Below are 14,322 nucleotides of genomic sequence, written 5' to 3'. Positions count from 1 at the left end.
TTGTTCCATCTAAATAACAGTTCAAAATACAAATTTTAAACATTCAAGGCCCCTAGGGATCCAATTGAATGGTTTCAAGTAATTTTAGTTAGGTAACCACCTAAGTTTGAATCTTACAGAGATCAGGGTCAAAAACTTGATTTTGATTTACCCAACCCTCTGACTTTTGAAAAGAAAAAAACAATTTAAACATCTAACCATGTCGTTGTATTTTTCTTTTTAAAAAAAAACTTAATTAGCTATACGAGATAAATGGATAGAATATTTATGTAAAAAGCATTTGTTTAATATAGTTTCTCCCTTTATAACTTTCTAAATAATCTATCATAAGATTGTTTAAGGGAGAGGAATAACAAAATTAAAGACGCGTGACATGATTTTATGATTTTATTGCATGGGTTATTTCAGCACTTATTACACAAACAAGGAAAGCAGTATTACATATATGTGGCACATTAAATATGGTATGAGACTCCATCCTGCGCCTGATTGCAAGCATGATCATCTGTTTAATTATGATAAATTGTAGCATCTGGCTGCAGATCCGTACTGCTAACAACCGATTTTTGTTCGGTCGGTTCATGAATTGAAATATCAGCCTTCAGCTCAAAGTCCTTGGCATATGAACTCCTCTTCGTTGGTTTAATATCATTGTCATAAATTGAAACATCAGGCATGAGCTCAAAGTTCTTGGCGAAGAACTTTTGTTTGGTTGGCTTAATACCGTTGTCGTAAATTGAAAGATCAGGCATAAGCTCGAAGTTCTTGGCAAAAGCCTTTTGTTTGGTTGGCTTAATACCGTTGTCGTAAATTGAAAGATCAGGCATAAGCTCGAAGTTCTTGGCAAAAGCCTTTTGTTTGGTTGGCTTAATACCGTTGTCATAAATTGAAATATCAGGCATCAGCTCAAACTTCTTATTTACAAAGGCTTCTCCATGGTGTGCTCAGAATCATCATGTGTATGGCAATAGGCTTTGGTTTTAGAGATGGTCGAGCCTTGATCTTCGGGAACGAGACCTAGAGTTGATTCCCCAGGTATGTCTTGATTTTTCACGACAATACTCCAATTGTCTCCCAGGTCTTTTCTTGCATCTATCATGTTGGCAAACTGCACATATGGAAAATAATTAATAAAAAAAAAACAAAAAGAGAGAGAGAGGATCTATATATTAACCATGCAAATGATAAAGATTCGAAAATCATTTGAATCAAAACGAGTAATGCCAGAGCTAGCTATAATTAAGCTACTCTTAAAGCTGATGTGATAAAATAGTATTTGTTGAATGTAAATACAAAATAATGTTCGGGTTGTGTGGTGTTCTCAGCACATTGATACTGTACATTATGTGTTATCAATTTGGTAAAAAATATTTTTTATAATGAATTTGTGATTAACCTAACATTATTACTGATCAAATGATACATACCAAGAGAAGCAATGAGAGCACTGTGGAGAGAACAAAGAAGGCTTTAATATTCATGTTTCTGGCCAGTGACAAACAATATTAGGTACTGCGTTTGTAATTTGCATGGAGGCCATACTGGTGTGTGTGTGTGTATATATACACAGATTGGAAGAAGTGGTAACATGATGTGGCAGGTTGGTGGAGCATGCTCATGTGGGTGATTAATCATGCAAGAATTTTAAATTCATAATGTGGACGGCAAAGTCTATGAGAATTACATTTCGCAACGATAAGATTTTACATCTATAGGAATATTCTCAATCCAAACAATACGGCTTTCTGATTGCTAACTGCAAGTTTAGCTAATCTATGAACTTCCACATTACATATTATAGGAATGAACACAAATTTGAAATTGCCAATAGTCTATCCAACAATTAAATATAAGAGACCACTCAAAGAATCCCTTTTCTAGTACTTTCAAGTCCTGCGGCTAGATTGACGACATTCTTAGTATGTGATTCAATAATTAATGGAAATAGACCTGTATCATTTGCATATTTCGATCCGAAATCTCATTGCTTCTGCTTCAGCGAATTCAACATCTCAAATTTTTTTTTTTTTTAACTTTAGATAGCTACTACCATAATTAATCTCCCCTCTCACTGAATAATGGCTCCTAAAAATGCTGTGTTCCGGGAAATATCAGTGGCTGCATCAACGTTCAACTGAAATGAGGTATATCAACTTAATTTATGTTAAATTAGTTGCAGACAAGCGATAACAAAAATGCGTTGAATTGCAATATTGCAATGACAATTGTCTTTAATTGATATTGTCTTCCGGTGCCCTCAATTGTTATTGTAGACTACGGATATTGCTGTTCCAGTCTGATTCCATGACATAAACAATTCTTAAAAGAATTAATTGCCAGTAATTCTTCTTTGTTCAAGTTTATTCCAAAGTTTAAAGTTTTTGAATTAAAAAAAAAAGTACAGACAGAAGCAACAGTTTGGTTAGAAGGCGGCACACTTGAATTCAGAGTTTTAGCCTAGAAAATTATGGGTTTTAATGTTTAATAAGGAAAGTTTAAAGTATGCTAAATCCTAGCTGTAGAAAAATTTAAATGACACCAAACGGTTGTAACTTAGTTGGCGACACAGGTTGGATAAGTGGGAAGAGTTCTCGGGTTCGATTCCCACTAAACGCACCATTTGGGAGAGGTAAGGAGCCTTAACTGTGACTACACCCCAAATCTGGATTTGTCGGGGCCCAATACGGTCGCCGGAAACCGGATGGTTTAAACAAAAAAAAAAACAAATTAAATGACGTGTTAAATAATCTCATAAAACACTTACGAAATATTAAGTTAGGAGAAGATCCTAATCTCTCTGGAGAGAAAAATTATTGGTACAATAGTATATGAAAGATTAAGTTAGGAGAAGATCTAAATTCATATGGTAATAGAGATTATTGGTCTAATAGGATATGTACTTCAGTAACAAACCTTTTCAAAGAGAACTTAATCTTTTGTGAGGAGGAGAAGAAGCCAGCCATTTCATACAATTATTGGTTCTTTTTTTTTTTTAATTTCCAGCTGAAATTTATGAAAAAGTTGGTGGCAGGTGAGGTGATGATCAAAGTGATTTAATATATTCATGGTATGTTTAATTAATAAGCTAATGATATTCGTGATATATCATCAATGACTTACTAATGTACATATGTAGATGTGATTATATATGTTTACTTTTTAATTTTTGGATCATTTTCAAGATTAAGCTAGCACCAAATTCATAGTAATATTGACTTCATTAAGAAGTTAGCCTTTGGCTTTTGCCACTTTTTGAATTTTGCATGATTATTTAAGATTCTTCAGCAGAAGACAAGTCGACAAGGTCTTATCAACTTGAATTCCACTTGCAAAATTAGAACTTCTTCATCAGACATATGAACAAAAATAACTAAATTATTAAAGAAGACAAACATTGGGCGACAATTATTGACCGATCCTACATGAATCATCTGTTGTTGTAGTGATGGAAAATGACAACATAATTAAATAATAGAAGTTCAACCACTACCAATGTGCATGTGGCTAGTGATGCGAAGAAAATCGACCAGCTCACATGCCTCTTTCCTTTGTCTAGCATTTGAAACTTGTGCTATTTTGAATATCGGTTGCTGCATTATCATGTCCGCGTATATTATCCTTTAACCTTTTGTTCTTGATCCAGGCTAAGACAATTAAATGTACATTTTTTATTAATAAAATTTTGTTTCAACTTATCCAGGTCCCACTGGAGAATATAATTAAACTTCAAATGAAAGATGTGTGAAGTAAAAATTGCGTTTAAACATTTTTAATATGACTTATTGTTTGTTATTTTTTTAAAGATTGGGAGTGAGTAAAATTGAGATTAATTTTTCAGTCTCTCTCTCTCTTTTTATCAATTCGAATTTGAATGGCTAAGAACTACTTGAAAATCATTCTGTAAAGTCCCAACGATACTTATTATTTTTCAGTTGAAGTAGTGTGATCTATGCAAATATACTGAGTACGGCCTGTTAATTCGACGGATAAAAAATTTCAAGATTAATTGTTCGGGAGACAGGAGGCCCGAGGTTCACATATCCGACGCACACTAGCTTGAGAAGAGCTTAGTTACGTGACTCAATGATATATTATCCCATTTTCGGATTAAAAAAATGCTATTCATCCTCGGAAACTACCATGTCGAATTTGTTTACGATCTGCTTCCCACTTCTTCTGCTCAGTTTTGTCTATGTATGGCGAGTATTGATAAAGATTTCGGTGCTGTAATTAATGTGTCAAAGAGAGTTTCCAAATTGCCAGTAAATTTTTTAATAAGAAATCAATTTTAAGTCTAGTAATCTAATATGCAATCTTGTTAATTGAAATAATCATTCACTTAGTCAAAACTATTAAAATTTGCAGACGTAATGAAGGTACAATATGTGTGTCCCAATATGAATGGAGTATTGTAATCTTTGCTGGACTGAACTATTAAGGTCTGTTGAGGGAACTTGGCCTAAGATTTCAAGGTATCCACCCTAAAAAACTAGTTTTTTGGATGGAGTGACTTGTCCTTCTTATATGTTGGGAAATTGATTGGTGAAGCAAACACGCAATTAAAGTGAAATTGAGAAATAATAAAACAACAGAATCACATAGGACACCAGAAATTATGTGGTTCGACTTTTAGCCTACGTCCACGGGCGAAAAAAGAAGAAAAATGTTTTACTAGTGATATGAGGATTACAAATATTGTAATATTTTGACTCACTACCCAAAACCTCAATACACCCAATCTCTCACTCACTAATCACTCAAAAATTTATTAAATGCTTAATACTCTCAACTCTCTAAATGCAGGAAATGATTCTCTCAAAACTGGATGCTAAAATGAGGAGGAGCATCCTTCTTTTATAGCAAAAAATTGGCTACTATTTGGCTACTATTCAAGCCTTTTATTTTATTATTTATTTTTATTTTATTTTTCCTTACGCGGCCCGCCACTTTTTCTTTCTTTCTTTCTCTTTTTTTTTTCTTTTTTCTCTTTCCTTTTCAGTGCGGCACTAGCAGTGCCCACCGTTCACTTTTTGACATTGTAAACTCAAGTATCTCCTATTTATTAGCCAATGTGGAACACAACTCAATAAAGCCAATATTTAAACTGGGATACGTTTAGCTTATGCAGGTTATAAATTTCCATTTGAAAATTAATACACACCATTTAATTTGGTTGTTGACATATACAGTTATACAATCTCTTCTGTTTCTGCTTTACTTGTTATCTGTGTTTCTTCTCTCTAAAGAAAAAGATATCTAAAATACGTAAAAAACATTGATAATAGAAAAATGATGGGCTTAGGATTTTCAGCATGGAACCTCTTCGTTTCTCTACTCTTTCTGGTAATAATCCTCAATGTGTGCTAATTAAATGGCTTACTTTGCAATACATGTACATACGTGCGGTCTTAAAGCAATAACTCAAAAAGATATACTTTGTTCCTTCATTTATACACTTTGCAGAACTTGTGTTGTTGATTTTTCATCAATGTTGTGATACTGAATTGCTAAATTATTTTACAGTGTGCTCAGGTACTTTCAGAGAATCTTCATGATTCTCATTTAATATCATCCTACATGAATCACATGGACCCATCAGTAATAGTGTTCTTCACCTTGAAGGATCTAAAGAATAGTGAAACGACGCCGGTTTATTTTTTCAAGAGAGATCCTTATATTTATCCTCAAGATTTACCTAGAGAAGAAGCAGATTCCATTCCATTTTCATTAAAACAACTGCCTTACCTTTTTCAATTCTTCTTGTTCTCAGATGACTCACCCCTAGCCAAAGCAATGGAAGGGACCCTGAATCATTGCGATCGGAGACCAAATTCCAAGTTCTAAGCACAAAATTTCTCACAAAATCAACTACCATTTTCCAAAATTATACTATTCTACAAGTGCCTAAACCAATATTTGCTCCCAAGATGGTGGCATGTCATTGTTGAAAAGTCAGCACCGCATCCAACGTTTGTTGAGCACATGCATATGGCTAGCAACATTTTGACTGCAATTGCATGTACTAGCATGAAATTTCTTGCTCTTCACCAAAGTCACACCGAAGCCATTAAAATTGAAAAATGGGTAAAATTTTTCCATGCATTCATATTGTAAGCTTTGCCTATAAATAGAGAAGCAGAATGCATTTGTAACTCATCTAAAAAATATTGTGATATCTAAGAGCATAGCAAGTGAGCTCTTCAAGAGTGCAGAGAGAGTATTTCCTTGGGTGATAAAAGGATCCATCTGGGTGTATTGTGTATTAGGTTTTGATAGTTTTTTCCAATTTTGTAAATTCTCATTCATTAGTAAAATTATCTTTTAATCTTTGCCCATAGACATAGGCTTTTTGTCGAACCACATAAATTATTGTGCCTTATTTTTTTAATTATTTGTCACATTCATATTTCTCCAGAAATCATAGTCACCATAATATTGGTAATTGCTTAACCTGTGCTTCCACAACTATTGGTATCAGAGCCGGAGTTTGTACTTGAGGTATACAGTATTATTCACGTATACGGCAATATTTACATATACGGTACTGTTAATGTATACAGTATTGTTCATACATACATTGGAGACGACCATTTGTACTTGGGAGACAACTTATTGTAAGTAGTGTGTATTTATGCATGTCTAGGAAAGCTCTGTAAAAAAGGCGATAAGAGCTTAAGGAGTCTGGGTTTTAAATGGGACCATTGTGGCCTTTCCATTATCCTAGGAACCTTCCTAGTACATTTATTCACGCGAAATTAACATCATAGAGGCGATTTTTCAAGTGTAAATAGTTGTTGAAGGCATTGGTCATTTGGGTTAAGAATGATGGCAGAGGCATTGTCATTGTCTTCATCAGTGAGCACTACTGTGACTAATGCAAAATTTGAAGTGGCGAAATTCGATTGTACCAATAATTTTGGTATGTGGCAATGTGAGGTGTTGGATGTCTTATGTCAACAAGATTTGGAGCTCGCTCTTGAAGAAACGCCTGACAAGATGGATGACAATGAGTGGATAAAGATCAATAGACAGACATGTGGTACTATTCGCTTATGTCTGGCTAAAGATCACAAGTACTCTATTATAAGGGAGACATCAGTAAAGAAAGTGTGGGAGATGCTGGAAGAAAAGTATATGAAGAAAAGCCTTGAAAATAGACTTTATATGAAGAAAAAGCTTTATCGATTCACGTATGCACCTGGCATGTCGATGAATGACCATGTGAAATCATTCAACAAGATATTGACGGATTTACTAAATTTGGATGAGAAATTTAAAGATGAAAATAAGGCATTGTTGTTGTTGAATTCCCTTCCTAATGAATATGATCATCTCATAACCATTTTGCTTTATGGAAAGGACAATGTCACATTTGATGTTGTGTGCAGTTCATTGTACAACTGTGAGACCAGAAAGAAAGATAGAAAGGATCACAGAGATACAGTTGCAGAAGCATTGACAGTGAGAGGTCGTTTACAAAGCCGCAAACCTGAAAAAAAAAAAAAGTTTAAAGGGAGGCCTGCCAAAGATGAGTGTATTTTTTGTCGCGAGAAAGGGTATTAGAAAAAGAATTTTCTTAAATTAAAAAATGTCAAGGCTACTTCTAATGCATGTGTAGCAGAGCATAATAAGGAGTCAGACTTTAGTCTGGTTGGCATGATGTTGGCATGTCACTCAGATGAATGGATTATGTATTCGGGTTGTACTTATCATATGTGTCCTAACATGGGCTGGTTTTCTAGCTTCAAGGAGCTTGACGGTGGAGTTGTTTTTATCACTAATGACAATGCTTGTAAAACCATGGGAATATGTATAATCTAATTAAAAAACCATGACGACTCAATCCAAGTCTTGACAAACATTCGCTACTTATCAAGTTTGAAGAAAAATCTCATCTCATTAGAAGTCCTAGAATCTAAAGGGCTCACAATCACTCTGAGAGATGGATTTTTAAAAGTAATAGCTGGTGCACTGATGGTGATGAAAGGTATAACAAGAAATAACTTCTATTATTTCCAAGGGAGTACAGTTATTGGATCAGCATCAACAATTTCTGAAAAAGATGCAGATTCAGAAGCAACCAAGTTGTGGCATATGCATTTGCGACATACTGGTGAAAAATCTTTATAGACTTTGATAAAGCAAGGTTTATTGAAAGGTGCAAATTATTGCAAATTAGAATTTTGTGGACATTGTGTTCTAGGCGAGCAGACAAGGGTAAAGTTTGGTTCAACAATCACAATACAAAAAGGATTATAGACTATGTTCACAATGACATGTAAGGACCTACCAAAATAACTTCTTTGGGAGGTATGCACTATTTTGTTACTTTTGTTGATGATTATTCAAGAAAAGTGTGGGTGCATCTGATGAAGAACAAGAATGAAGTTTTGGGCACATTTCGGAAATGGAAAAAGATGGTCGAGACTCAAACTGGTCGAAAAGTCAAAAGATTTCACTCAGACAATGATGGTGAGCACAAAAATTATCTATTTCTACAAATATGTCGAGATGGGAGCATTGTGCGACACTTTACTATTCAAGATACAGCACAACAGAATGGGGTGGCAGAACGCATGAACCGTACTATACTAGAGAAAGCCTGGTGCATGTTGTCCAATGCTGGATTGGGCAAGGAGTTTTGAACTGAAGCAGTTGTATATGTGTGCTATCTGATCAATTGTTTGCCATCAGCTGCAATTGAGGGCAAAACACCCATAGAGATGTGGACCGGTAAACCTACTACTGATTATGATTCTTTACATGTTTTTTGTTCCACTACCTATTATTATGTAAAGGAATCTAAATTAAATCCAAGAGCAAAGAAAACATTGTTCATGGTAACAACTCGTGGAGTAAAAGGATACCGTCTCTGGTGTTCTGTTACAAATAAGATTATTTTTAATAGAGATGTGACTTTTGATTAATCAGCCATGTTGAAATAAAAAGATTCTCAAAAGGATGACAAGACTAGTAGCACTTTGCAGCAGGTGGAGTTTTAAAATTACGGTGTGGTCATAAAAAAAATAAAGCAAAAAAAAAATTAAATAAATGCAGAAAATTAAATAACTGAAAAAACAAATTAGGAGTTAGCAGTTAGTAAGTTAAGAGTTAGTAATTAGAGTTAGTAGTTAAAGTTAGTTTGGTCCAAATTAAGTCCAAAATAAGTCCAAATATATCCAAAGTATGTCCAAGATGTAAGTCCAAGTCTTAATTATTTTGAGGAATTTCGTCTAGGGATTCTATTACAAATTATTTTTAATTTTATTACCACACCGTAATTTTAAGAAGTTTAGAATTGAGCCATTGGGGATGAAAGTGAAACGACTGAAAATATGTTGGGGTCAGAACATAATTACGAGAAGATTGAGCTAGAAACGAGAATTATTGGGGTGAAACGAGAATTATGAAAGATATAGGGACAAAAGAGAATTAAAGAAAATGAAAAGGGGGCAAACGAAAATTTACACAAAGAGAAAATCAAAAACCGAAAAAATAAAGCAAAATAAAAACTTTTCCCGGCAACGGCGCCAAAAACTTGACACGACTTAAAAGTGTTTGATTTACTCTCAAGTATAAGAGTGACTAATTATAATATATCTCGGTGAGTCCGAGGTCAATCCACAGAGAAAAGATTTAATTTGTTTATTTTATTTTATCAAAAATTTGAAAATAAAACTTAAATATAAACAACTTAATTTAAATAAAACTATGAAATTGAATTAGTTAGGGTTGTTGATTCACTCTTAGTAGTAAATAAAACTTAATAAATTCTTTTTGCCATTTTTTAGATTTATTGCCCAAAAGATTAATTATATAAATTATTATTATTTTCCCTTTAATTTTATGATGGATTAAGTATTCATTGTGCCAAAATTTAATTTGTCTACAATAAGTCAAAATACCATTTTACCATATCTTATATTTAGATAAAAAAAATTTATTGTGCCAAACTCCCTTGTTTGTCTACAATAAATCAAAATCTCATAATATAAAATATGTATAAAATTAAATAAAAAATAATTTAATTTATAAAATTAAAAATAGAATTTCATTAAATCATATGTATTTCCTAAGAGTTTCACCTTCCCCTAACTATTAATATTTAGCTAAACATTTTTTTTATAAAGGAAATTACTAAAATTGAAAAGCACATAATTAAAAATGGAATTTGAAAATTGAAATAAAACTAATTTTATTGATTGAAAATAAATTACAAAGAGAGATGAGAAGAAGAATTTGGGAGAAAAGAAGAGAAGAGAAGGTGTGTAGAGGTGTGTTCACCCCCCCTCTATTTATACTAATACATGGTAAATCCACACCACACAAATAAAAAATCTAATTACATCTTAACCTTACATTTGTCCCACTAATAATCCCACTAATAAAACATAAACCTAACTTATCTACTCAAGCACATCCAACACATTCCACTAACAATTACCATACCTAATATGATAAAAACTTATAATTTTACAATTACCATATTTACCGTGGTAAAAAACGTAAAAAAAATACAACAAAAGTCTTGAATCCTCCTCGACAATAACAAAATTTCTCGGACTTCCGGAATCCAAATTTGACATCCATGCATTTGTTCGGAGCCTCAAATTGCATGAAATTATTATTTTTACCTAATAAACACACAAAAATACACAAAATCAAATATTTAGAAAAATAATTAGAAATTCAAAATATGTTACACAATTACAAATATAAATTACATTAATAAAACAAAATAATATTTTTATCCCTTAATAAACATACAATTTTTAACACTAATCATACACTATCCTAGATAGCATATAATTATAGAGGTCAATTCCAATCTTTTAGTGAAGTAGATTTACAATTAAATAATTGGGCTAGTTTAATTACACGCCTAATTATTATAGCCACTATTGTATGTACCCAAATGATCCCCGGGTTAGCTCATTTAATTAACTGCACCACTACTAGATTAATAAGCAAGATAATTAGCTATTTGCGTCAAAAGCCTAAATATATCATTTAGTGGGAGACTTCATTTAATATGCTTGTGTGTAAGGGGCCTTTTGTTATTTTACAAGGTGGGCCCCCTATAGAAAAAGCAAGTAACGTGACTTTTGGTTTTTATTATTTGGAGCCTAGGGTTTTCACTAAATGGAGATATAAAAAGGCTTATTTTCTCTCAAAAGAAAAAGAGAAGTCACTTTATACAGATCAGAGAAAAATATTTTTTCTCTCTAATTTTGAGAGAAAACTTTTCTTATGCTAGTTGCTTATAGTGATGATAAAGGCGTTCACAAGTCAAGTGCAGATCAAACCTGAGTCATAAACTGGAAGATCATTGGTGACAGATCGTGATCTAACAGGCGTGGTGGTGACAGATCGTGATCTAGGAGCCTAAATCACTTCAGCGAAAAAAGCAAAGATTGTTCATCTTCTCAGATTTTCAAGGTACGATTTTTAATTGAACAAACTAGCAATTTACTTCAATGTAAAATGCCACCAAAATTTAAGGATCTGGGTTCCCCTACTATCTCATGTGTTATAGGGAACCAATGTTTTGATAAAGCATTATTGGATTTAGGCGCTAGTATTAATTCTTGCCTTATTCTGTTTACATGCAGCTTGGACTAGGTGAGTTAAAATCAACTTCCATTGTTTTGCAACTTGTTGATAGGTCAATGAAAATACCTCGTGGTATTATAGAGGATGTGTTGATATAGATTGATAAATTTTATTATCCTATTGATTTTATTGTTATTGATACTCAGCATGTACAGGATCCTAAGAAACACACCCCAATTATTCTAGGTCGTCCTTTCTTAGCTACAGCTGATGCTCATATTAGTTGCAGGACTGGAAACATGCAATTGTCTTTTGGTAACATGACCATGGAATTAAACATTTTTAATGTTCCCAAGCAGGCACAAGAAGATGATGAAGTTGTTGAAGTATATATGATAGAAGCATCAATTGATGACTCACTTATTTCTAACCACTGTGACAATCCATTAATACCATGCACAACTGACTCTGATTTCTCTGTTGATGTTGATAGTGGTATTGAAGAAGTTAATGCTTTACTTGATTCGACTCTTATCATAGATCTAATTAAGTGGAAAGAAAAGATTGAGCCACTTCCTCCTGAAGAGAAAAGTGAACCATTCAAGTTAGAGCTACTTCCTAAAAACGTGCAACATAGGTCACATTCTGACATGAAAAATGTGGTAAGATCTAAAGTGCTTAAATTATTGGAACAAAAGAGATCAAAGTAGTACGATATTGAGGAGTTTCATTACCATCATCCTTTTATGGATAAAATGCTCCAGTGCTTAATCAATTATGCTTTCTGGTATTTTCTGTATAATTGCTTTGATTTTCACCAAATTCTTATTGATCTTGGTTGATTTGTTGTTTATATTAATTTGTTAGTTAGTAGGATTTTTTTTTTAATTTCATTATTTATATTTCTTATAACATTTTCTTTTTAGTTGTCATTTTTTTTAAGCTTTCTCAGCCCATCCAGGTGTGTTCTCTCCAACTTTCTTTTTATTATTTATGTTTTTTTTTTTTCATTTGTTTGCATGCATATCTTTTGTTTGTGAAACATTGAGGACAATGTTCCGAATAAGTTTGGGGGTGGGAATAGTATGTGCTTTGTTTGTTAAAAAAAACCCAAAAAAAAATTCAAAAATTCAAAAAAAAAATGTGTTTTTTTGTTTTTACGTGAAAAGCCAATGATAAGAACTTGATTGACAATGAATATGGTTTTAAGAAAGGGTTGAATATTGTCTTAATTTATACTTGATTCTTGTGTTAGTTCCTCTTGATTGAAATTCTTTAAAATATGAGCACTAATATCAATTCTTTCATAATTTTGACTTAAAATTTGAGATTGACGCATCCTGAGTTGAGAATTTTAGATAGAGTAAATGACTGTTTGTCTTGATTCTTATCTCCACAATACAAAATAGTATACACAGGCTCCAAAGTCAGAAATAGCTACCTATAACCCTTAAGAGTGAAGCTATCCTTGAGTAATTTGGGCATATGTACCACAAGTATGTAGAGGATAATCTACCATGAGAAGAATGCTACCTTAAGGGGTAGAGTGAAAGCTCCTGACTATGGTTAAAAAAAAAAGAAAAAAAAAGAGAAAAAGAAAAATCAAATCAAGTGCGTGTGCTGAAAAAAAAAATGCACATAAAAGCCTGTGAGAAAACAAATTGGAGATCAAGATGATAAGATTAGTTTGACCTACTCTTTTCTTTGTTTGAGGTGAAGGTTGTTGATGTTGAAGATTTTGGGAATTGATTTGATTGAATTGATTTCATACACACACTACAAGAATTGAAAGAGAGAGGGGATTGACTGTTGGATTAAAGTTAGAACTTTGCCAATATTTGAAATTTTCTTTGAGCTATATAATTTATGCAATCTTTGAGGCTATTTTCATATTTTATTTAAAGTTTTTTTTCTTTTTATTTTATTTTATTTTATTTTATTTTTTAAATGATGTTTGTGGGTATCATCACTGAAGCCCTCACGAGACTACAACTCGTCCACTAGGGCCGCCTAGGGGTTTAAAGGCTTGTTGCATACGCTAAATGCAATTGCGATTACCTGCGAAAGTGGTTTAGTTAGGATTTACTTTTTGTTTTGTTATTTTTATTTTTGTTTTAAGTTTTAGTTTTTCTCAAGGACTAGCAAAATCTAAATTTGGGGGTATTTGATGAGCATATAATATATCCATATTTTACCCTTAATTAAATAATTACTAGTTATATTTATTTGTTATTTTTAATTAATTGAATTATTTTATTGAATAGGGAATTAATTGGAGATTATGGATAAAAAGAGCATAAAGGAGTTCAATTTGTGAGCATTAAAGATTAATTAACTTAGAAGCAATTATGCTTATATGCATGTTAATTCAAGCCAAGGAAACTGAACTCAACAAATGCATTCACCATCCACATGCGGACAAAGAGGAGAAAGTGATATTAGCTTTAAAAGTGGCCAGCACATGAGGATTAAATGAAGCTTGATTAGGCTTTGCATAAGTGGGCCCGTGTTGAGCAATTAAAAGAGGAAACGATTTATGGCTTATGGTGGGCACGTGTGAGAGCTAAAGCAAATAAAAGGGCAAGCCTTTTGGCTTTAGGATTTAAGAGGTGGGGCCCATTTTAAAGATTATAAAAGGGAGTTTTGGCTCTTGGAGAAGGAAGGCAGCCGCTGGACGGAAACAAAAGGGAGGACGCGAGACAGAGAGAATAGAGGGTAGCGGCAGCAGCACTTCGGCTTTCCATGGCTGGTTTTATTTATTTTGTTGCT

The 14,322-nt window shown here is 33.0% G+C and overlaps 1 protein-coding gene across 1 annotated transcript; it reads right to left on the bottom strand.

The window, feature by feature from the left end:
- Nucleotides 1–368: 368 nt before the first annotated feature.
- Nucleotides 369–1,521, bottom strand: LOC18034604 (organ-specific protein S2). The gene is made up of 3 exons (XM_024179384.1): nucleotides 1,428–1,521; nucleotides 924–1,108; nucleotides 369–849 (listed from the first exon to the last, which is right to left on the bottom strand). The coding sequence occupies exons 1-3, from the start codon at nucleotides 1,479–1,481 to the stop codon at nucleotides 510–512; spliced, it is 579 nt and encodes a 192-aa protein (XP_024035152.1). The 5' UTR covers nucleotides 1,482–1,521; the 3' UTR covers nucleotides 369–509.
- Nucleotides 1,522–14,322: the final 12,801 nt, after the last annotated feature.

This window comes from Citrus clementina, unplaced genomic scaffold, assembly GCF_000493195.1.
Source record: "Citrus clementina cultivar Clemenules unplaced genomic scaffold, Citrus_clementina_v1.0 scaffold_8, whole genome shotgun sequence".
Lineage (NCBI taxonomy): Eukaryota > Viridiplantae > Streptophyta > Magnoliopsida > Sapindales > Rutaceae > Citrus > Citrus x clementina.
Note: the sequence above shows the minus strand (reverse complement) of the source record. Positions and strands in the feature narration are given on the sequence as shown.